Source organism: Somniosus microcephalus, chromosome 3, assembly GCF_052327205.1.
Source record: "Somniosus microcephalus isolate GS21.2 chromosome 3, FLI_Smic_1.0, whole genome shotgun sequence".
Taxonomy (NCBI): domain Eukaryota; kingdom Metazoa; phylum Chordata; class Chondrichthyes; order Squaliformes; family Somniosidae; genus Somniosus; species Somniosus microcephalus.
Genome location: NC_140989.1, coordinates 142,784,280 through 142,807,798, shown reverse-complemented (window position 1 = coordinate 142,807,798; position 23,519 = coordinate 142,784,280). Strand labels below are relative to the sequence as shown.

At 43.9% G+C, this 23,519-nt stretch overlaps 1 protein-coding gene across 11 annotated transcripts in view; it reads left to right on the top strand.

Moving 5' to 3' along the window:
• The window catches only part of plcb1 (phospholipase C beta 1), a 1,372,871-nt gene that overhangs the window by 1,214,185 nt on the left and 135,167 nt on the right, over positions 1-23,519 (top strand). For all 11 annotated transcript variants that reach the window (XR_015077546.1, XR_015077547.1, XM_085981702.1 and 8 more), the window contains 5 exons: positions 403-502; positions 610-714; positions 1,457-1,566; positions 22,526-22,658; positions 22,775-22,828. Coding sequence is in view for 9 of the 11 variants with exons in the window: in XM_085981702.1 (XP_085837828.1) it covers positions 403-502; positions 610-714; positions 1,457-1,566; positions 22,526-22,658; positions 22,775-22,828 (502 nt within the window). In the remaining 2 variants the exon portion in view is untranslated. The remainder of the gene's footprint in view (positions 1-402; positions 503-609; positions 715-1,456; positions 1,567-22,525; positions 22,659-22,774; positions 22,829-23,519) is intronic.

Here is a 23,519-nt window from a genome sequence, read left to right as displayed (position 1 = left end):
CTTTTTTCTTCTTCTGGAGCAAGGTCATTTTGGAAGGTTGGAGCAAGTTGAAGGAAGCGGGGTTTTCGTTGACCGAAGATCATTCTGTAAAGATTTGTTTTGTCAGCCACTTGAACTGAGTAGCTGTGTCAGTACAGTAGTTCTCAGATGACTAAAGCTGTTTTGTAAATTCAATATTTAACGTTTTTTTATTACGGACAGAAAAAATAAGTGATTAATCAGAACATATTTTGAAATACACTTAATAATTTACAATATGCTTTTGAAAACTTTTTTAAAAATATCGGCAATCTCTTTCATATTATTTGAATCAATATAGTTCAAACTGTCCCAATAATTCTCTGAAATTACAATGATTTCCTAAAATGTGTTTTTTTAAGTGGAAACACATCTCCTTTTCAGGTTGTGCTGCCATCTTTGTCTTCATTGCGGATATCTGTCTATGAAGAAGGAGGTAAATTTATAGGCCACCGAATATTGCCTGTACAAGCTATTCGACCAGGTAAGCAGAGCCACGTTCCATATACGTTTCCACAACTGTTGATGAGGATTTATTTTATTACAGTTTACCATCTCCTCTCCGTAACGTTGCTGTCTGCTATATTTTAGGTTATCACTATATCTGTCTAAGAAATGAACGGAACCAGCCCCTGATGCTTCCTGCTCTCTTTGTACACATAGAGGTTAAGGATTATGTCCCTGATACTTTTGCAGGTAAAAATGAGCTGCTTAGTTCTCTTTTGTTTTAGGTTGTGAGCAAAACTGAGACCAGTGGTAAACAACGGAAGAACAAATCCAGTAACACTTTTGCTGGCCAATCTAATCACATCTATTTTTCTATTACAATTAATATGCAAGTGTTTAAAAGAAAGATCTTATGAGGAAAGGTTGAGCAGGTTGGGCCTATACTCATTGGAGTTTAGAAGAATGAGAGGTGATCTTATTGAAACATATGTTTCTGAGGGGGCTCGACAGGGTAGATACTGAGAGGATGTTTCCCCTCGTGGGGGAATCTAGAACTAGGGGGTGTAGTTTCAGGATAAGGGGTTGCCCATTTAAGACAGAAATGAGGAGGAATTTCTTCTCTCAGAGGGTCGTGAATCTTTGGAATTCTCTTCCCCAGAGAGCTGTGGAGGCGGAGTCATTGAATATATTCAAGGCTGAGAGAGACAGATATTTGAGCTACAGGGGAGGCAAGGGTTATGGGGAGCGGGCAGGAAAGTGGAGTTGAGGCCAAGATCAGATCAGCCATGATCTTACTGAATGGCGGAGCAGGCCCGAGGGCCCAAATGGCCTACTCCTGCTCCTAATTCTTATGTTCTTATTGCAATGTGATTTAAAAGTCTTTTTACACAATTTTAATTAATTAAATCATCCCCCCTACTGAGAATATGATCTACAGACTAATATAAATCCTGCCAGTTTTCATCAAGTTCAGTTTCATTTATCCTTACAGATGTGATCGAGGCACTGTCTAATCCTATTAGATATGTGAACCTGATGGAACAGAGAGCACAACAGCTAGTGGCTCTAACTCTAGAAGATGAGGAAGAAGAAAAGAAAGATGTAAGAAATGTTTTCATCTTTTACTGCACAAGTACACAACAGTAATTCGGTTTAAAGCAGATACAATGTGTCATAAAAGATTTTAACACTCAGCAGAACTGTTCCTTCTTTTATCAGGTCATTGTTACTTGTTGGAAGATTCTCTTGCTCACAGTGTTTAAGACTGTTTCTACTCAATAAATAGTGAATTCAATTTTATTTATTTATTGGCTGATCTCGCTTGGCAATGCTCACGGACTTTTTTCTTTCTCTCCCTCCTTGTAATTGTCTTTTTCGCTGTCTTTCTGTTCGTATTCCACTTTTTTTTGGTCTCCTTCTTACTCTGTAGAACGCTCATACATTTTCTCTCATTACCATATCTGTCCTACAACCCTCGAGATATCTGCGCTCCTCCAATTCTGGCCTCTTGAGCATCTCCGATTTTAATCGCTCCACCATTGGCGGCCGTGCCTTCAGCTGCCTAGGCCCTCAGCTCTGGAATTCCATCCCTAAACTTCTCCGCCTCTCTACCTCTCTTTCCTCCTTTAAGGCACTCCTTAAAACCTACCTCTTTGACCAAGCTTTCTGCCCATTATCTCCTTATGTACCTTGGTGTCAAATTTTGTTTGATAACGCTCCTGGGAAGCATCTTGGGACGTTTTACTACATTAAAGGTGCTAGATAAATGCAAGTTGTTGTTGTTGCTGTCTCTCTGTTTGACTTTTTCCCCCTCTCTCTCTTCCTCCTTTGGTCTTTTCCCCTATCTTTCCAGTTTAAGACTTGGAAAGTAGGAACTCAACGCTGAGGCTCAGTGAGCAGGGAGACTAGGGCAGGGGTGTGTATGGAAGGTGGGAAAGAGCGCAGCCTAAGAATAAGAAGCTGAGGCCTAGAGATTGAAGGAGCACACTGGGGTTCGACACTTGGAAAGCAGATTAGGCCAGGTGAGGCTGAAGCAGCCCCTGCACAATTGTACAGGACATGAAGCAAGATGGCAGTGTACTGAATGTTACAGTTGATTGGTCCCTAGTAACCACATGATCAACAATACAGAGGCCAATCAGAGCTGAGACATGGTTGGCACAGAACCTAGATGACTGGAAATGAATAGGTGGATGGGCAGGCATTGGATGGACACAAATGTATATATTTATATATAGATTTAAAAAGGTTAAAAGTGGAGAATGGAATATTTCCCATTTTATGGCATCCTGGTGCTGAAATACATCAGGGCAGAATAGTATACACACCCTGATGTAAGAAAAAGGAGTCTTACACATCAAGTAACTTTAAGGTAAGCTTTAAGCAACTTACAAACACACTATATACAAGAGAGGTCTTTACCATGCCTCTGGTAGAAGCCTCTTACAATACTGAACAGTCCAGTATTTATACCAGTCCAACAGGAAGTGAGGTATGTACACAGTTCATAGTTCACAGTTCACAGGAAGTGATGACATAACTTCCTGGAAGTTATTATTATTATCACACACCCTTAATACATTTATCTGAAATTCCTCTCTCAACCATTTTAATGTGGATGTTAAACCACATTTTAAATGGTTAACACCCCTGCAAAAATGGCGGAGAGAGGGATTTCAGAAGAATGCATTAGTGTTTGTACACTAGTGTCCCAAGATGTACAGTCAGGGGCCCAGTGCCAACATCAAGTTCTCCCTGGTTAGCTGCCGCGCAATCAGCTGAGAGAATAAATCTCCTATACTGTTACAACAATGTGCCTCATCTCCAGCCTCTACGCCCTACTCCATGGTATGGCATTTGCATTGAATTGCAGTGAGATTACCAGTCTAGTGCTAATTAATTGCCTAAAGTTTAATGTTATGGGACCACATTAGTAGCAATTGGGTTGACACTTTGAAACTCATTTGAATTTTACAAGGGTCTTGTATCCAGCAGGAAGAAACTTTCCCAAAAACCTGAACTGGATTCAAATTCAGGTCAACGAGGTGTTGGTGCAGTGTGCTAACCCACTCAGATCCCCCCACCCCACCCGACCTTTTAATTACTGTTTAGGATCATATTTTCATATGACAGGTTACTGGTCATATAATACTGGTGAAGCAGTTTCATTTAATTGTCTTTTGAAGTTGTCCTTTCCCTCAATTCCAATGAAGAAGAATCGTAAATTGAATCAGTCAGCTGTTGGCTAGCTTGCAGAAAAGCTAAGGTGACAAATCATTTTCATGAGCCTGTAGGGGATTGCGGAGTCGATGTGAAAGATCCATTAATCATCGGCAAATAGTTTAATTCTTCTGGTGGAAAATAAGCTCCGGTCTATAAATCTGGACTTTTGTGCAGCAGTGTGATGTGCAACCTTGGCCGGCTAGTCCTACTGTGTATATTGTGCCTTTCTGCATTGACATGAAATTGTTATTGGGTTGGACTCTTTCAGCGTTTTTCTGTTGCTTCATTCTTTCGTTGCATTTCTCAGTTTTGTGAAGATAAGTGTCTAAATTATTTCAGTTTTAACTCTTCAACGACAATTCCATGTACAAAGCCCTCACTGATTAACAATCTGTCAGTGGCCACGTTCCACTCAGCTTTGGGTTTTTGAAGCGTGTCTTGAATTATGCTTTGTGCTAGTAATTTGGCAGCAACTTAAGAACCCTTTGCATGGGGTTAATTTCTAGAGGAATAGAATTGAAAAGCAGAGAGGTTATGTTAAACTTGTGTAGAACCTTGGTTAGACCACACTTGGAGCACTGTGCACAGTTCTGGTCTCCATATTACAAAAAGGAGATAGGGGCACTGGAGAAGGTGCAAAAAAGATTTACACGTATGATACCAAAACTGAGAGGTTATAACTATCAGGAAAAACTGAACAGGCTGGGGCTCTTCTCTCTAGAAAAGAGAAGGCTGACCTAAAATTATGAAGTGATTTGACAGGGTACACGTAGAGAAGATGTTTCAACTTGTGGGGGGGGGAGGGGGGGGGGGGAGTCCAAAACTAAGGGCCATAAGTTAAACATTGTCACTAAAAAATTCAGTAAAGAATTCAGGAGAAATGTCTTTACCCAGAGAGTGGTTAGAATGTGGAGCTCGCTACCACAGGGAAAAGTTAAGGTGAATAGCATAGATGCATCTAGGGGGAAGCTAGATAAGTGCGTGAGGCATAGAGGAGTTGAAGGATATGTTGATAGGGTTAGAGGTAGCAGGGCGGGAGGAGGCTCATGTGGAGTACAAACATCGGCATGAACCAGTTGGGCTAAGTGGCCTGTTTCTTTGCTGGAAATTCTATGTAATGTAATAGTTTCAGAGTGCATTTTATTGCTGGTATGAATCTGCTACCTTGATAGGTGATCTTCAAGCACATCACATGGTTTCATATAATTGGATTTTGAGTCTTTTATGCCTGATTTCTTTGCCTAATGGAAAAAATAAACAGGCTTGCCTATTTTACCCATTTGTAAAGACAAAACTGAGAGGCAGACAAAGGTGTTGCGTGATTACTACATTTGTTGCTATTCTACTTAATTTTATGTTTCTTCAACTCTGAAGCATAAAGCTTGGGTACATGCCCCATTAAGAATTAGTACTGGCATTCCCCTAGCCTAGTAACCAGATACTTCACACAGTGAAAGAAAGTGCATGAATCACATGCTTTGGAATAAAAGATCTCTCCATGAACTTATGTCACTCATTCACTTGTTTGGTGAATAGTTGTTGCGTGTAGAAGAGGCCTGTTAAATCTGCTGACCAGTATTCAGCAACAAGTAAAAGGCTTGAGCCTCCAGTGGCCATTTCCTGATCATTTTGGCCACTAATTCGGTGGGTGGCAGCAAGAAACGGGACGGAGACCTGTACCAGTGGATTCCTGGCCACTTTACAACCCGCCCCATTTTCTCCAACGTTTTCAGTGGTGTGATGGTGTCAGACATCCCATTTTCCATCATTTCTATTTTGTGCTCATTTATATGCACACCAGCACAAAACGGGGGTTAAGGATTGTCACGGAGAAGGCAGAAGAAAATTTAAAGGGCCTACACTGAACTTATACAGATGCAGTAAAAAAGCCTATTTCTAGCTATCTTTGAGTTTGTTTGCTGTTACAATAGGAATATAGGAACAAGAGTAGGCCATTCAGACCCTCAGACCTATTCCATCATTCAATTAGATCATGGTTGATTTGTACCTCAACTCCATTTACCCACATTTGCTCCAAATCCCTTGATACCCATGCCTAACAAAAATCTTTTGATCTTAGTCTTGAAAGTGTCAATTGATCCAGCAACCACAGCCTTTTGGGGGAGAGACTTCCAGATTTTTGCTACCCTTTAGGTCAAAAAGTACTTCCTGATTTCCCACCCAACTCTAATTTTACGATTGTGCCCCCTTGTCCTGGATTTCCCCACCAGAGTAAATAGTTTCTCTCTAGCTACCCTATCGAATCCCTTTATCATTTTTAAAGACCTCAATTGGATCAACTCTAAACTCAAAGAAATACAAACCAAGTTTAGGCATAATTTAACCTTTTACGCCCCGCTATCATTTTGAATCTCCTGAGGTTCGGTGCCCAAAACTGAACGTAGTACTCCAGATGAGGTCTAGCTATGGCTCTGTACAACTGAAGCATCATTTCCTCACTTTTGAATTTCACCCCCCTTGAGATAAAAACCAACATCCCATTAGCTTTTTTAATTCATTTTTGTTCTTGTGTCAGCTGTGGCTCAGTGGGTAGCACACTCACACTCATCTCTGAGTCATGAAGGTTTGTGGGTTCAAGTCCCACTCCAGGGACTTGAGCACATAAAATCTAGGCTGACACTCCAGTGCAGTGCTGAGGGAGTGCTGCACTGTCAGAGGTGCCGTCTGTCGGATGAGACGTTAAACCGAGGCCCCGTCTGTTCTCTCAGGTGGACGTAAAAGATCCCATGGTGCTATTTCAAAGAAGAGCAGGGGAGTTATCCACGGTGTGCTGGCCAATATTTATCCCTCAATCAAATAACAAAAAAAAACCAGATTATCTGGTCATTATCACATTGCTGTTTGTGGGAGCTTGCTGTGTGCAAATTGGCTGCCGTGTTTCCCACACTACAACAGTGACTACACTCCAAAAGTACTTCTTTGGCTGTAAAGTGCTTTGAGACATCCGGTGGTCGTGAAAGGCGCTATATAAATGTAAGTCTTTCTTTTTCTTTATCTTTTAGTGATTTGTGCGCACGGATACCTAAAACTGTTTGCTCCTCCACACCTCTTAGCTTCTCACCATTAAGAGAAATTTCCAATTTGTCTTTGCCAGATGCAAAGTTGGTGATCTTATACTCCCCACGTTGAACTCCATCTGTCATAGTTTTGCACACTCCATTAGTCTATCTATGTTCCTTTGTAATTTCCTGCTCCTATCCACACAACTTACCGTCCCTCCTAACTTAGTGTCATCTGCAAACTTGGATATACAAGTCTCTATTCCTTCATCCAAGTCAATAATATATGGTAAAAAGCTGAGACCCCCATTACAGATCCCTGGGGGACACCACTTGTCAAATCCCATCAATCTGAGAACATGTCCTTTACCCCAACTCTCTGTGTCCTACCTCTCAACCAATTACCAAGCTATGTCACAAAGTTACCTCCAATTTTATGCGCTTTCATTTTTGGTAATAATTTCTTGTTTGGAACCTTATCAAAAGCCTTATGGACAACATCCATATACACTCCCGTATCCACCATGCTAGTGGCCTCAAAAAACTCAACTCAATTAATCAGACATGACCTACCCTTTGCAAATGTTGACTCTCTTTGATCAGCTCATACTTGTTCAAGTGCTCAGTCACTCAGGGGGTGATTTTAGCCCTACTCGCTCAGCAAAAACCTGGCGAGTGGGCAGTTAAAATCGCCCTGGCTCTTACCTGTCCGAAAGCTGCCATGATCGCAACATCTACAATCTTAACCTACTCTCCTGAGCAGGCAGTAAGGCCACACGCCCAGAGCCAACAGGGTCCTTCTTTACATATGCATGTTGTGGCCCCGTAACATCATTGAGACCCGACTTAATTTTAATTCGGGAACTGGAGTTTAAATCAGGGCCATCAGATATCACTGATGATAGATTCCAGTAACTTCCCTACAATTGATGTTAAACTGACAGGTCTGTAGTTACTTTGTTTCTCTCTCTTTCCCTTCTTAAATAATGGAGTGACATTTTCAATTTTCCAAACCAAAGGTACAATTCCTGAATCTAGAGAGCTTTGCAAAATTATGACTAATACATCTGCAATTTTCTCACTTATTTCTTATAATACTCTGGGGTGAAAGCCATCAGGTCCTAGAGATTTGTCTATCGTAAGCCTCATTATTTTTTCCATTACCTTTTTTTTACTTATATTAAATCCACTAAGTTCCATCCATTGCCTTATTTTCAGGTTCCCTTGTACCACTGGTATTTTGTTCTCTTTCTCCACTGTGAAAGCAGATATAAAGTCCTCATTTAACAATTCCGCCATTCCCTTATTGTCCATTAATGGCTCGCCAGCATCTACTTTAATGGGCCCATATTCCACTTTACCACTCTCTCTCTTAATATAGATTGATTTCTGGGATGAGAGGGCTGTCCTGTGAAGAGAGATTGAGGAGAATGGGCCTATATTCTCTGTAGTTTAGACTAACGAGAGGTGATCTTATTGAAACATTTAAAATTCTCAGAGGGCTTGACAGAGTAGATGCTGAGAGGCTGTTTCCCCTGGCTGGGGAGTCTAGAACTAGGGGTCATAGTCTCAGGATAAGGGGTTGGCCATTTAGGACTGAGCTGAGGAATTTCTTCACTCAGAGGGTGGTGAATCTTTGGAATTCTCTACCCCAGAGGGCTGTGGATGCTCAGTCGCTGAGTATATTCAAGACTGAGATTACTAGATTTTTGGACTCTATGGGGATATGGCGGGAAAGTGGAGTTGATGTAGAAGTTCAGCCATGATCATATTGAATGGTGGAGCAGGCTCAAGGGGCCATATGGCCTACTCCTTCTTCTATTGCTTATGTTCTTAACATATTTATAAAAAACATCTGCTATTAGCTTTGATATCCATTGCAAGATTGTTTTAATATTCCTTCTTGCACCTTTTATTACTTTCTTTGTATCGCCCTTGTTGCTTTTGATAGTTCTCCCAGTCTGCTGAATTTCTCCTTTTCCTTGCATTTGTGTAAGCCTTTTCTTTTAGTTTACTGTCTCTTACTTTGTTCACCATGGTTGCTTAACTACACAAGTGGAGCCTTTGCCTTTTAGGGGTGTGCATTGGTTTTGTATCATACCAACTACTTCTTTAATACTTCCCGCTGTCTGTAGGTTTACTGTCATCAATTTATTTCTCATCCCTTCGACGTTTGCAGTAATTCAATTTAAAACCTTAATTTGTGACTCCCTCTTCACCCTCTCAAACTTAATATTAAATTCAGTAATAATATGGTCATTATTTGCAAGATGTTCCCTTACTGTCAGATTGTTAACTAATTCTGGTCCGTTACTCATCACTAAATCTAGTCTGGCCTGTTCCCTTGTTGGTTCTAAAACACATTGGGGTAGAATTTGGACCTCTTCTGCCTGTTTTATGCCCCGTTCAATTTCGGGGACCAACATCCAATATCAGGTCAGGCAATTTTTTAGGCATCCCTGGCTGCTGCCTAAAACTGGCGTTAGGCCCCTTATGTATGTAAGTCAGGCGCTTAACACCTGTTTTAGGCACCGTGCCAAAATTCAATATTGCAGAACAGGAGCCAGGCCTGCTCCACTCGCGATCCTTATCTAGAGGGAGACTCACATTTTTTTTTTTAAAAAGGACTATTTCTGTTAAATTTGTGAGCCTTGCTTTGTAGAGTTCTACTTTCCATAAACTTCAGTTCATCCAAAACTCTGCTGCCCGTACCCTAACTCGCACCAAGTCCCGTTCACCCATCACCCCTGTGCTCGCTGACCGACATTGGCTCCCGATCCAGCAACGCCTCAACTTTAAAATTCTGATCCTTGTTTTCAAATCCCTCCATGGCCTCGCCCCTCCCTATCTCTGTAATCTCCTCCAGCCCTACAACCCTCCGAGATCTCTGCGCTCCTCCAATTCTGGCATCTTGAGCATCCCTGATTTGAATCGCTCCTCGCTTGGCGGCCGTGCCGTCAGCTGCCGAGGCCCTAAGCTCTGCAATTACCTCCCTAAACCTCTCTACCTCTCTTTCCTCCTTTAAGATGCTCCTTAAAACCTGCCTCTTTGACCAAGCTTTTCCCACCTGCCCTAATTTCTCCTTACGTGGCTCGGTGTCAAATTTTGTTTGATAATCGCTCGAAGCGCCTCGGTTTTACTATGTTAAAGGTTCTATATAAATGCAAGTTGTTGTTATTAGTATTTGGTGAGGTTGTTGATCCAGTCAATGTTTGCACCTGTGGGCTGACAGTTGGTTAATCAGATATTGTAACATTTTATTGTAATATTCGGGTACCGGGTGTACTGAGTGTGACAAGTTTTTGATCCAACCGATACAAGGCACCTGGAGTAAGGGGCATGGGCCGGAATTTTTACTTTGCAGTTAAAAGTGCTGAAATTGACAGGGCATCGGGAAGCTGGCTTCAACCTGCTGGCTTCCGCCTTTAACTCAGGCGTGTTAATCAGTGCGCCAAAGACCCCCTCGGGAGAGGCGGGTGACCTAATTAAAGCAGTTTAGAGCTCATAAAGAGGCTACTAACAGCTTTTTTACCTGATGTTGCAGCTTTTACTGGCTGTCCATGGGATTTCCGGGCTTGCTGAACATCGCCAGTGAAAGTAAGGTGAGAGTCGAGCGCCTGTTGTGGGAGTTGAACAAATGTCAGTTAAAGAAAAGTCACAGAAATACTCACACCTGCTTCCTTGCCTAAGACAAAGGCTCTTGCTGACACCATTTGTGCTGTGCGTTTTCTTTCAGGAGTTTGCAGGTGATTTCTACAATGTTGGAAGTCACTCTCACGACATTGGAGGATTGTGTCTCTGATTTTACCTGGCATATATCAGATCAGAATGGGTGCCGCTTATGCTGTTTCACCTTGGACCGCAGATTCGGACCAAGATGAGCCCCAACAGCAACAACACCAGCAGTAGCAGCAGCAGCCTTCTCCTGACCGACCTGCCACTCCACAGGAGAGAAGGGGTGAGCATGGGGTGCACCTTGCAGGAGGTGATACCCCAACACAGGGTATAGGCAGAGGATTAGCAGCAGTGCCTCAAGAGGCTCAGGCTGTCACGTCAGATTGTGGCAGACATTTGTGGCCTGCTGGAAGAAGACCTGCTGCCAAGTGAACCTGGTGGATACGCGTTACCAGTGGCTGTCAAAGTCGCCACTGCCCTCAACTTCATCCCCTCAGGCTCCTTCCAGGGATCTGCAGGAGTCATTTGCAGGATCTCGCAGTCAGCCGCCCACAAATGCATCACCCAAGTGACCGATGCCATGTTTAACAAGTCAGGCACTTATGTACACTGATGAAGCCAGTTAGACTGAGCGGGCACTCGGCTTTGCGGCGTCATTGACTGCACACATGTGCCCATCAAGGCACCCCAGATCACCCAGGAGAGTTTGTGAACCGTAAGGGCTTCCACTCCCTCAATGTGCAGCTCGTCTGCAACCACATAAAGATCATCATGCATGTGTGTGCCAGATTCCCTGACAGCTGTCATGACTCATTCATCCTGCGCCCGTCCACTCTCCCTCAGCTCTTCGCACTTTCGACCAGACTTACCGGCTGGCTGCTTGGAGACAAGGTATATCCACTGAAGACGTGGCTGATGACACTCTTGAGGAGACCAAGCAATGAGGCCAAAGAGCGCTACAATCAAAGCCACATGACGATGAGATGCGTCATAGAGCAAACAATAGGGATGCTGAAGATGCGCTTCAAATGCCTTGACAGATCTGGAGGAGCCCTTGAGTACACACCAGCCAGGGTCTCCAGAATCATCATGGTATGCAGAACAGAGCGCAGTAGTGAGGATTGGAGCTGCAGGAGGAGCAGAGCGCAGAGCCTCTTCGGAGGAGGAGATGGATGAGGAGGAAGAGTAGGAAGAACACGAAGAGGAGGAGGAGCAACCTGAAATGGACAAGGCACCAGCAGCGGCGGACAAGGCACCAGCAGCGGCGGACAAGGCACCAGCAGCGGCGGACAAGGCACCAGCAGTGGCGCACATTGCTGCGCAGGAGGCCGGGACGGCCTCATCATGGCACGATTTAGTTAAGTTGCACCAGTGCACCCATATGGCACCCAGATGCTGAACCAACTTCCATGTCCCCTCTCACCATTATCCCTCTCATGGCCCACCTGCACTTCCCTACTAGCAAGGAGCTGGAGAGCACCTTGCTGCACATCAGTGGGGCGATGAACGGCCAACTCTAGGTTTCTATCTATCCTGGATATGACTGCAATCAGAGTCTGCAAGCTGTTGTTCACAGCAAACATGCACTCGTTCGACTGGCGCATTTGATGCTCCATGCAGGTGGCCACCCTTTCAATGGAAGAGCACATCCTAGTCATGGCCTGCGACATTGTGCTGCTCATATTGGAGATGGAGATGGACTCCTCCATTTTCCCTACAATCTAGCACATCGCAGCTGGAAAGGCTGCCGGTGCTTCCCGTATATTTTGCTGCTCCTCTTTGTCGATGGCCCCCGAGGTTCAGCATCTTCATCTAGCGGAGCACAGCTTGGAGCGTCCTGCACCCTCCAACGAGGACTCTCCACTGCTGTCTCTGTCTCCACCATCTGCTCTTGCTCACGTGTGATCTGTGAGATACCAGCTGACAACACTACTTGCACTGTATCCACGACCTGGGTACCATACTCCTGCTGCTCACTTCCTCCGAGATCTCCAGCCATGCCCTCTTGGTCTTGGCTGCTGGCCTCTTCCTCCCATCACCAGGGAAGAGGTCCTCCCTGTGGGCACTGACTCCTTGGAGCAGAATTTCCAGGGAGGCATCACTAAATCTGGGGGGCAGCCTTTTGGCACTGAGCCTTCATTTTTGATTATCAATCTGTATAAATTTATATACCAACAAGCAAATTACTCTTTACACAATGCACTCTCTCCCCCTACAACGTCTCTTGCACCTCCACCAACCTTCCAACTGTCATCTGTGCATTGCTCCTTTAAATAGCTGAGCTGAAGTCGAGTCATCCGTGACTTCATCAGACCCACTCCAGTTAATTGGTCGGGAACCCGGAAGTCTGATTCAATTGCAGTGGCTTTGTTAAAAAGCCACTGCAAGACACGTCGCTTCAACACAATCCACGGCCCCCCGCACCCGCCCCGACGGCAATGTAAATATAGTAATCTGGGATGTTATGATTAAGGTTAGCCACCAGGTGGTGCTGTAGCCAATGCTGCTGCTAAGGTCAGAGGTTTGCTTCCTGTTAAGGTCAGAGGTTTGCTTCCTGTCAAGGTCAGCAAGGGTGCAATGCCTGGATGTAAGCCTGCCTGGTTGTTTCGCAGTCGTTTAATAAAGTACTCTTATTAATCCTAATACCTCGCCTCTTCGAGTCCTTGTCTCACGACATGGATTTATCACATTTGGCGACGAGGTAACTAAAGGACCCTGAACAAAGAAGAAAAGTCTGCCAGGACGTTTAAACAACAAAATTACAAGCTACGGTTAGCTACCAGCTGGAAGAGAGCATGGCTGCCATGGTAGGAATGGTTTCCGCTTTTGATAGTCAAACACAAACCTGGGAGGAATACTGTGAAGTTTTGGGTTATTTTTTTCGAAGCAAATGAAATAAATGATGCCGGAAAAAGGAAAGCCATTCTGCTTAGTTCAGTGGGAAGCCAAACCTACAGTTTGATGAAGAATCTGCTCAGTCCTGAAAAGCCTGGAGACAAATCATTTGTTGAATTAGTGGCCTTGCTAAAAGAACATTTCAACCCTAAGCCTAGTGAGATTGTACAGCGGTTCAAGTTTAATTCAAGGAACAGGAAAGAGGAAGAGAGTGTAATGGACTATGTAGTGGTGTTGTGTAAATTAGCACAAGATTGCAATTATGGGAACAACCTGAAGGAAATGCTGAGAGATAAGCTAGTTTGCGGAATAATGGATGACCGAATGCAGCACAGATTATTATCCGAGACTGGGCTTACTTATGAAAAAGCATTGGAACTTGCTCAAGCCATAGAGACAGCGAACCGAGATGTAAAAGAAATACAGGGTTCAGACAGGGCTAATGCTACGCAAGTTGCAGGTCAGGTTGTTGTGCACAAGTTGAACATGCGTCAGAAACCACAACGTGAGCATGTGAAGGCATGTTATAGATGCAAGGGCGATCACCTGGCGAGTGAATGCCGGTTTCTGGAGGAAAAGTGCTACAAGTGTGGGAAACAAGGACACATAAAACGAGCTTGCAGGGCAAAATCACCTGTGGAGGAATCCAAACCAAAAGGGGGAGGACAGCAAAACCAAGGGAGAGAAGTGAAAAAACATGGAGCACACCACATCAGCGGAGAAGCTGAGGAAGAAGAGGATATGTTCATAATGTATAGCATGTTAAAGAACATTCCAAAAGTGGCTCCTATCACATTGCAACTGACAGTAAATGACTCTAAGGTGAACTTTGAAGTGGATACAGGGTGCGGTGTGACCATAATGAACAAGGCAGAGTGCTCAAAATTGTGGAACCGTGCAAAAGTTCCAGAGTTAAAGCCTTGCTCCCTGCATCTTAAAACATATACAGGTGAACGAGTAGCGACATTAGGTACAGCTAATGTAACTGTGCAACACAGGGACACAGTGGAACAGCTACCAGCTGATATAGTATCGGGTAACGGACCAAACCTGTTAGGTCGGGGCTGGATAAAAGAACTTAAATTAGACTGGGGAGCAGTACATCAAATAGATGCGGGCAAACAGTTGACTTTGCAAGAAGTGTTGAGAGAACATGAGAATGTGTTCAAGGAGGAACTTGGCACATTTAATGGCCCCCCAGCTAAGATTTATGTAGACAAGGAGGCACCGCCAAGGTTTTTTAAACAACGACCTGTGCCTTATGCCATGAAGCCAAAGGTAGAGGCTGAGCTTGACCGTCTATTGAGAGAGAACATACTGGAGCCAGTGAAATGTTCGGAATGGGCAGCTCCCATAGTACCTGTTTTAAAACCGGACAATTCGGTAAGACTCTGTGGAGACTATAAATTGACAGTCAATCGGGTGTCCAAACTAGAGCAGTATCCGATTCCCAAAACAGAGGATCTCTTTGCAAACCTGGCTGGAGGAAAGAAATTCACAAAGTTGGATATGAGTCATGCCTACTTGCAGATTACACTGGATGACGAATCAAAGAAGTATGTCACCATAAATACACACAAGGGCTTGTTTACATATAACCGCTTACCATTTGGTGTCTCATCTAGTCCAGCTATCTTCCAGAGGACAATCGAAGGTGTACTGCAAGGGATTCCACATGTTTCCATCTATCTGGATGACATTCTGGTGACGGGAAGAACCGACCAGGAGCATCTGAGCACTCTGAGAGAGGTACTACAGAGATTGAAGAGGGCAGGGTTCCGGCTCAAGAGGAGTAAGTGCACTTTCCTGGGGAATGAGGCAGTGTTCCTGGGACACAGAGTGGATGCCACCGGGCTCCATCCACTCAAGGAGAAGGTACAAGCACTGCAGGACGCCCCTGCTCCTACAAATGTGGCTGAGTTAAAAGCTTACCTGGGACTGCTGAACTATTATAACAGGTTTTTACCAAACTTGTCAACTGTGTTAGCACCTCTTCACAAACTACTGCGCAAGGAGACACAGTGGCAGTGGGGAGAGGAGCAGGGGGTTTCATTTGAACAGTCCAAGAAACTGATGCTGTCGTTGGATGTGCTGGTTCACTACAATGCAGAGAAAGACATCATTCTCTCTTGTGACGCTTCACCTTATGGGGTGGGGGCAGTTCTTTCACACTGCATGGAAGATGGAACTGAAAGACCAATAGGGTTTATGTCCCGAACTCTTAACACCAGCGGAAAAAAACTATTCCCAGTTAGACAAAGAGGGGTTAGCAGTAATGTTTGGGTTACAGAGGTTCCACAAGTACATATATGGCAGGAAGTTCACCATATGCACCGATCATAAACCTCTTCTCTCTCTTTTCAATGAAATGGAAGCAGTTCCACAGATGGTGTCACCCCGGATCCAGAGGTGGGCAGTGATGTTGAGGGCATATGAGTATGTAATCGTCTACAAGGCGGGCAAGTGCCATGGGAACGCAGATGCCTTGAGCTGTCTTCCACTGCCAGGCACACCTATCCGTGCAGCTCCAGAGGACAGAGTTTTGATGTTGGAGGACACTGACACGGCACTTGTGACTGCAGAGCAAGTAAGAACATGGACAGGTAAAGATCCAGTACTGTCTAGAGTTCGAGAATATGTGGTGAGGGGATGGCCACAGCATCCGGAAGGGGCTGACTTCACACCCCACAGTGTCAGGAAAACAGAGCTGAGTGTGCAGGATGGTTGCATGTTGTGGGGAGCACGAGTGATTATTCCACAGCCAACACGACAGTCTATCCTAGAGCAACTACATCAGTGTCATCCTGGGGTCTCGCGTATGAAAGCCTTGGCTAGGAGTTACTTGTGGTGGCCAAAGCTAGATGAGGAGATAGAAAATCTAGTCAAGACATGCAGCACTTGTCAGGAACACCGGAAGGCACCAGCAGCGGCTCCTCTCCACCCCTGGGAGTGGCCGGATAAACCATGGAGAAGATTGCACTTAGATTATGCGGGTCCATTCATGGGGAAGATGTTCCTCATAATCATTGATGCACATTCCAAATGGATGGATGTTTATCCTGTAAATTCTGCTTCCGCCACTACTACTATAGACTGCCTGCATCGGAGCTTCAGTAATCAAGGGCTACCGGAGATCGTGGTGAGTGACAATGCCACTTGTTTTGTGAGTACAGAGACAAAAGAGTTCTTGAGGAAAAAATGGCATAGTGCAGGTGACCTCAGCTCCATATCATCCGTCCTCGAATGGACTTGCGGAGAGAGCCGTACAAACATTTAAGGAGATGATGAAAAAAAGTGCAGAAGGGAGTTTAGCAGCCAAAGTGTCACGGGTTCTGTTCAGCTACAGAATAACGCCTCAATCTACCACAGGACTCTCTCCTGCTGAGATGTTATTAGGTCGTAGACTACGCTCCACTCTTGACCTTGTCCACCCAGACCTAAAAAGGAAAATGGAAAACAGACAAAACAAACAAAAAGAGAACCATGACAAAAGAACAAAGAGCCGAAGTTTTGGAGAAGGAGATGCAGTCCTTACCAGGAATTTCAGTTATGGACCAAAGTGGATTCCTGGCTTCATTGACTCAATGACAGGTCCAGTATCATACAAGGTCATGTTGGGTGATGGTAGGGTAGTACGCAGACATGTAGATCAGATACTTCCCAGACAAGGGGAAATTGAAATGAAGATTCCAGATGCAATGACTGAAGACAGGGTTGCCCCCAGTTATCCAAGTGCATCTGTGGTGCCACCACCAAGAACAGAGACAATTCCACAGGAACCTATTCATCAAGAGAAAACCATCGTTGCATTGTCAGATACTCTGAGCACTGCTCAGGAGCAGCTGGTGGCTTCACCACAAACAATCAGGGACTTTACTGTTAGACGTTCACAAAGGGCTCGCAAGCCACCAGAGAGATTGATACTGACCTGTTAGATTCATCAAGTATGGAACATGATGAATGGAGACTCCTTATGTGACCCTTAGGAATGGTTGTTTGTTAAGAAATTCATACTGAAATCTTAAGGGAGGAGGGATATAGTAACCGGGGATGTTATGATTAAGGTTATCCACCAGGTGGTGCTGTAGCCAATGCTGCTGCTAAGGTCAGAGGTTTGCTTCCTGTTAAGGTCAGAGGTTTGCTTCCTGTCAAGGTCAGCAAGGGTGCAATGCCTGGATGCAAGCCTGCCTGGTTGTTTCGCAGTCGTTTAATAAAGTACTCTTATTAATCCTAATACCTCGCCTCTTCGAGTCCTTGTCTCACTACATGGATTTATCACAGTAAAAATTCAGCCTATGGTCTGTTTATGGCCAGGCCATGTCTATTCTAATCACCTAAATTCCCTCCGTGTCTATTCACATGCACATTTTGATTGTTGCTCTAGAACTGAGCACATTACTTCTATCTCTTTTTTCTCTTGTCTCCTCTCAGACCCTTTCTCTCCGTCTTCTCCCCTTCCAGTTGCCCAGTTAGACGACATTTCATTTTTCTCCTCTTGGGAAGTATGCCCCCACTCCAAACCACAACCCACCACTACTCTTCTGCCTTCCTACTTTCCTGCAACCTTTCCAGGCTTGAATCATCCTTTGATAAGCCTACAACTACCCACTGTCCCTCTCCTGAGCACAGAGATTTGAGCACAAATTTCTAGGCTGACACTCCCAGTGCAGTACTGAGGGAGTGCTACACTGTCGGAGGTGACATGTTTTGGATGAAACGTTAAACCGATATGCCCTCTCTGGTGGATGGAAAAGATGCCATGGCACTATTTCGAAGAAGAGCAGGGGAGTTCTCCCCGGTGTCTTGGCCAATATTTATCCCTCAATCAACATCACTAAAATGGATTATCTGGTCATTATCACATTGCTGTTTGTGGGACCTTGCTGTCCTAAATTGACTGCCTTTTTTCCTACATTGCAACAGTGACTACACTTCAAAAGTATGTCATGAGCTGTAAAGCGCTTTGGGATGTCCTGCCGTCATGAAAGGCACAATATAAATGCAAGTTCTTTTTATTTCTTTTGCCGTTCTTCAAAAGGCCCATCGAGACATCCAATCGGCAGGAACCATAACTGCTCCTCTCTTGGCGACCTTCCCGCCCAAGGTGCCTGCTGGGGGATAATTTCGCCAATCTTTTTCCCGCCCCACTTACTCCATCCACTACTAGCCCCTCAGATGCTGCCATTGGATCAACAATCACAACCTCTGTCTGCATTTCCCACCAGAATGTCCGATCACACGCAGACAAGGCACTTGCCATCCATCATCATTGTCAATTGCAGTGACATCCTGTCCTTGACTGAAACTTGGCTAATGGGTGGTGACATCTTTTCTCCATCTAATTTCTACGACTTTTTTTGAGCGGCCTCCAGCAGTCCTTTTAAGTATCGCTAGTTAAGCCACTCGACACCTGGTACAATTGGGCGGAGCATACACGGTGTATGTGCTTAAAATTGCAAGACAGGTCCTACAACCTGCGTAGGACTCCGATTTGCATATTTAAGCAGTCTCCCACCTGAAACAGGTGAGCGGGTCAGCCTACCCATTTACAGGCCTGCCTGAAAATTGCATCATATGTGCCTTGGTTATCAATGGGGTTGGCTGAAGTGGAGGCCATTTTATAGATGCTGCCCGCCTATTTTTCAGGCAAGAAATGGCATCCAACAGTAGAAAAACACCCCCCTCAGTGTCAGCATCAGGTCTGGTCAGATGTAAATTAAACTCTCTATATACTGGCTTTCTCCTCATTTTTCCATCCTCTTGTCTTCCTCCTCCACTCTGTGGCAGTTTTCTTGCTGCAGAGTGAGAAAAAGCGAAAGAACGCGATGGAGGCGGGATTTCCCCAGAACTTGTATATTGCCAGTGAAAGACTCATATTAATATTATAGGGCCTGTAGATAGGGAGCTTTCACCGCCGCCATGGATTCTGGGTAAGACTTGCTCCCATCTGGTTCCTTTACTTTCTCACTGACCAAGCTGTCATGGCAGCACTCATGCTCACAGCTGCGTGGGTGGACGGTGAAAGGCATGAACAGAAGAGAAAAAGCAGAGAAACAAGAAGAGGGAAAGCAACGGGGAGAAAAAGAACAATGAAAGAAAAAAGGCAGAGAGAGAGAAAGGGCAGTGGGAAAAGAAAAGGACAGGAAAAGATCAAAAGGCAATTAAAGGAAGAGAAATTATGAACGGGGTGGGGAGAAAAGTTGAAACACATATTAATGTCAGGCTTAAATGGTTTTTGATGGTTGCGGTACTGGCTGTAATCACAGGGCAAGTGGGTAAGCCATGTGCCACACCTTGCTCTCATGACTTTAAAACTGAGGAAGGCAGCACTCCATGCATGCATTCAAATACATGCAAAAGCGTTGCTCGTTGCCCATTTATTTTTAACAGTCAAAATAGCTGACAGAGTTGTACTTTACAATCATTAAAATATGAATGGTGGTACAAGAGACTACCAAAGTTTGTTGTAACTTCAGCTGAAACGTACTTTTTTTTGGACGGGCTTGGCTGTGCCTGTTTTTATAGCTGTCTCCAATGCCCAGTGAGGTACGTGAAAACCTCTTCAAGCTGATTTGCGATCGGTGATTGGCTGGAAGCACTTCTTCTTGTGGTTGCCAGGAGACATGACTCAGTAGCTCTAATGATAACTGAAGAATTTCGGTGACTCAGAGCTTTTGAAAAGAGACTGCAAAACACTTCAAAATTTCCCCATTTTGATTTAAAAAAAAGGACATGCATGCAACGCCAGGCGATGATGAACAGCGTCAAAAGATGCCCACCATTAGGCTTGATCAAAATCCGGGGGACGGCCAGCAGCCAGCAGGCAGGTCGGTGCTTGGAATTGTGGGCCTCGGCCAAAAGTTAGTGAGTATCCCTGGCTAAACCTTTGGTGTGTGGTGAGAACATCGTGTTTGAGAATGTGGATTATTATATATCTTCATTGAGTAATTGTTCTGCTCGTCTATTTACTTAACAAAGGAGTGTATTCTATAGTCTATTTTCTGGCAGACCTTTCGACCATTATCACATTGTAGGTGAATAACTGTGTATATTTGACCTAAGTTAGATCAGATGTGGTTCAGCTATTTTTTTTTCTACACTATGCAAATGGAAAAGTACAGACAAGAGTAATGTTTATATTGTAACTGCTAATTCCAGAGGGCTGGCTAGGGTTGCCAACCCTCCAGGATTGCCCTGGAGTCTCCAGAAATTGGAGCTTAATCTCCAGGTCATTGTTGGGAACAACCCAGGAGAAAAATCATAGGGGGCATAAAATTTAATAAAAAATCTTTCAACACTTTTGTTTATTAGTTATAAAAATGTTGGTGATGGGAAAGAAAAGGCTATTTGACTGACAGTCAAGAGTCATCCAGCCGGGTAACGAAGAGTCTGTTCGCTTTCTGATTGGCGCGTGAAGGTGGGGCGCCGTGAGAATGGACATGTCGGGCGCCCAATGAGGGGAGCGTAGGGGCGAGGCGGTCATACCATGAAACCTCCAGGAATACACCCAGCCAGAGTTGGCAACCCGAGTGCTGGCTACCATATAAATTTGCAGCTGGCAGCACTCTATTTATGATTCTACCGTAGGTGAGCAGTACTCTCTCAGGGTAGTGCACACTGCTCACGTCTGGAGGTAGGTCAGTACTCGACTTCAAACTTAATCGCTGACTTTGCCTTGCTACGCAGTAGAAACCGCTTCACAGCAGTGGCAGAACGCTGTAACCTAAAACAGTCACGACTTATATCTTTATAAAGCTTTCTGTATGTACTTTGTAGGGAAAACTTGCCGATCCTGCACACCCAGAGAGAAACTGCACTCAAAAAAGTGCTCAGGTCAGAGATGAGGCTACAACACTGTAGCACCAACTCCCCAATCCGCTTCCCCTTCGAACGCAGCTCCACACTCGGGACACAAGATCAATGAATTTATCCTTATATTTATTAAGAAGAACGAGCAAAAGAAAACTTGTAGTCCTGCAGACAAGGTTAAGGTTTTGTCACAAAAGTGATAAATGCCGATTTTCAAGAGATATTTGAGTTCCTCCTCAGTACTGTATTTAAAAATAGAAGTTCCCCAAACCCTCTCCCCCCCCCAAAAAAAAGAGGGCATTCAAACTGTTGAGAAGGTAAAAACTGACGCAGTTCGAAAAAAATTCTGTCTGAACTGTAAATAACATGTTTAAACAGTTGTGCTTTTCTCGAAAAGAAAAACTTTAAAAATGTAATAATCAACCGTTATTTCATTTCTAAATGATGTTACTGGTGTCAGCTGATTTTTTTTCAGGCAGTAAATTGATTTTTAAAAATAGGGTAAGCAGCAGGGGAAAAGGGCGTAGTATGGACTGTGAAATAAAAGTCATAAGCTGCCCTTCACTCTTTTCAAAGAATATAAAAATTGCTTTGCCACTAATCTTTAGTAAATACATAATTAATCATTCAGTCATGAATCATAAAGCTACAAATTTATTTGAGCCGTTCCTGTCTATATAATTTAAGCAAGAGTCCTTGCACTGGGGGGACTGGGTAATGGCACGAAAGAGCTTTTTTTTCCCCGCTCATTGGCTGTAATTACCATCAAGGAGTGAAAGGAAAGCTGCCTGAAGAACAAATCCAAGCTGAAGCACACAGGACCACTCAATCAGGCGCCATGGCAACTGGTCATCAGAGTTTGGCCATCGCAGGGTCTGAATTGCCTACAGAGAGTGTACGAGTTTTCAGAGGGGAAAATTGAAGTGTGTGTGTGTGTGTGAGAGCTACCGCAGATTTGGCATTCAGAAGAATAATCTGCCCAGCATTCGGATGTCGACTGTGTAAAACTACAAACAGAAACAGTGAAGGAGAGAACAGACGGGATAGAATGTTGAAACATGCTTCGAAAAATTGGATATCAGAATTATGTTTACACAATTCACAGCAAAAAGGAGGTACTGTTTCTCTTAAAATGTATTGATGGTGATGACTGCTTTATTTGAGGCAAATTATAAAAGCTTGTACCAAAATAAAAAACCCTCCATTCGTATATACCTGGGCAACAGAATAGTGTCGCGCACCAGTGTTATCTTGCAGCAGTCGTAGAAATTATATTTGTTTTTTCACTTCGGTCAATAAAATTCACGATTGACTGGCAACCTGCAGGTTTCTTAAGCCAAAAAAAAGACTTGTTAGTGTGCAGCAGTGACCGTTTTCAATGGGATTGGTGGATTCCTTCATTCTGAAGGGTGAATAATCCATTCCTGTATTTCCCTCAGGCTGAACCTGGTGACATTCCCACAGAACCTAGTAATGATCCGAAGCCAGCGCCAGCAGAGAATGGTGTGAGTCACACACCTGGTGTGACACCAAAACCCCCCACCCAAGTCACCCACGTTCAACCAGCGCCAGGTAAGTGCATTTATGCTTAATGGATTTTTGTTTAAAAACAAATAGTTAAGTAATAAGCTTTTGCAGCGATTTATGAGCCTTGTTATTAATCAAAAATCTTTTACATTGTGCGTTAGCCGCAGTCAAAACAGCTGGTAAGGCAGAAGATCTCATACAAAGCGTCTTGTCAGGTAAGATGTTAACAAACTCTGTGTGACACAAGGACTTTAAATCATTTCCATCCCACAGCCCAAATGAAGGCTAATGATAAAATAAGAAAAAGATATAGAGATAAAATAACAATGAAATGCCTGTAGAGTACATGATAAGATCTCGGATGGAAACTTTAAAAAAAAGACTTGCATGTATCCAAGTTTACACATAAGCAGACCATAGCGTGTAGATTCACTGAACAGGTTTACATACAAGAATGAAACCATGTCATCGAAAAATCTATGACTGTTATGTGACATAATTGTCATTTAACAACCATACACATGTTAGGATTACTATATCCACATATGATATTGATAATCAGTGTCAGAGAAACCAGAGTTTGGCACTGTCACATTTAAAAGGACTTTCAGTGAAAAAATGGCTTAGAAAGCTTATCTATTTTGTTTTGAGAGGAGAAAGCGGCCAGTTATGTATCATTTATGTTGCAGTGAACTCGCACACAAATGAAGCAGTGATGCCATCTATACAATTTACCTTACTACATCATTTGTTTATAAACACATCAGAAAAGTTTTACCAAGCACTTTCTTGTGAAGCACAGCTTCATATAACTATTCCAGTTTGTTAAAAGAAATTGACTTATGCATCCTAGTGATTATGGACCAATCTTCCTTAGTTTTAACTTGTGTATGTGTCTCTGAGACC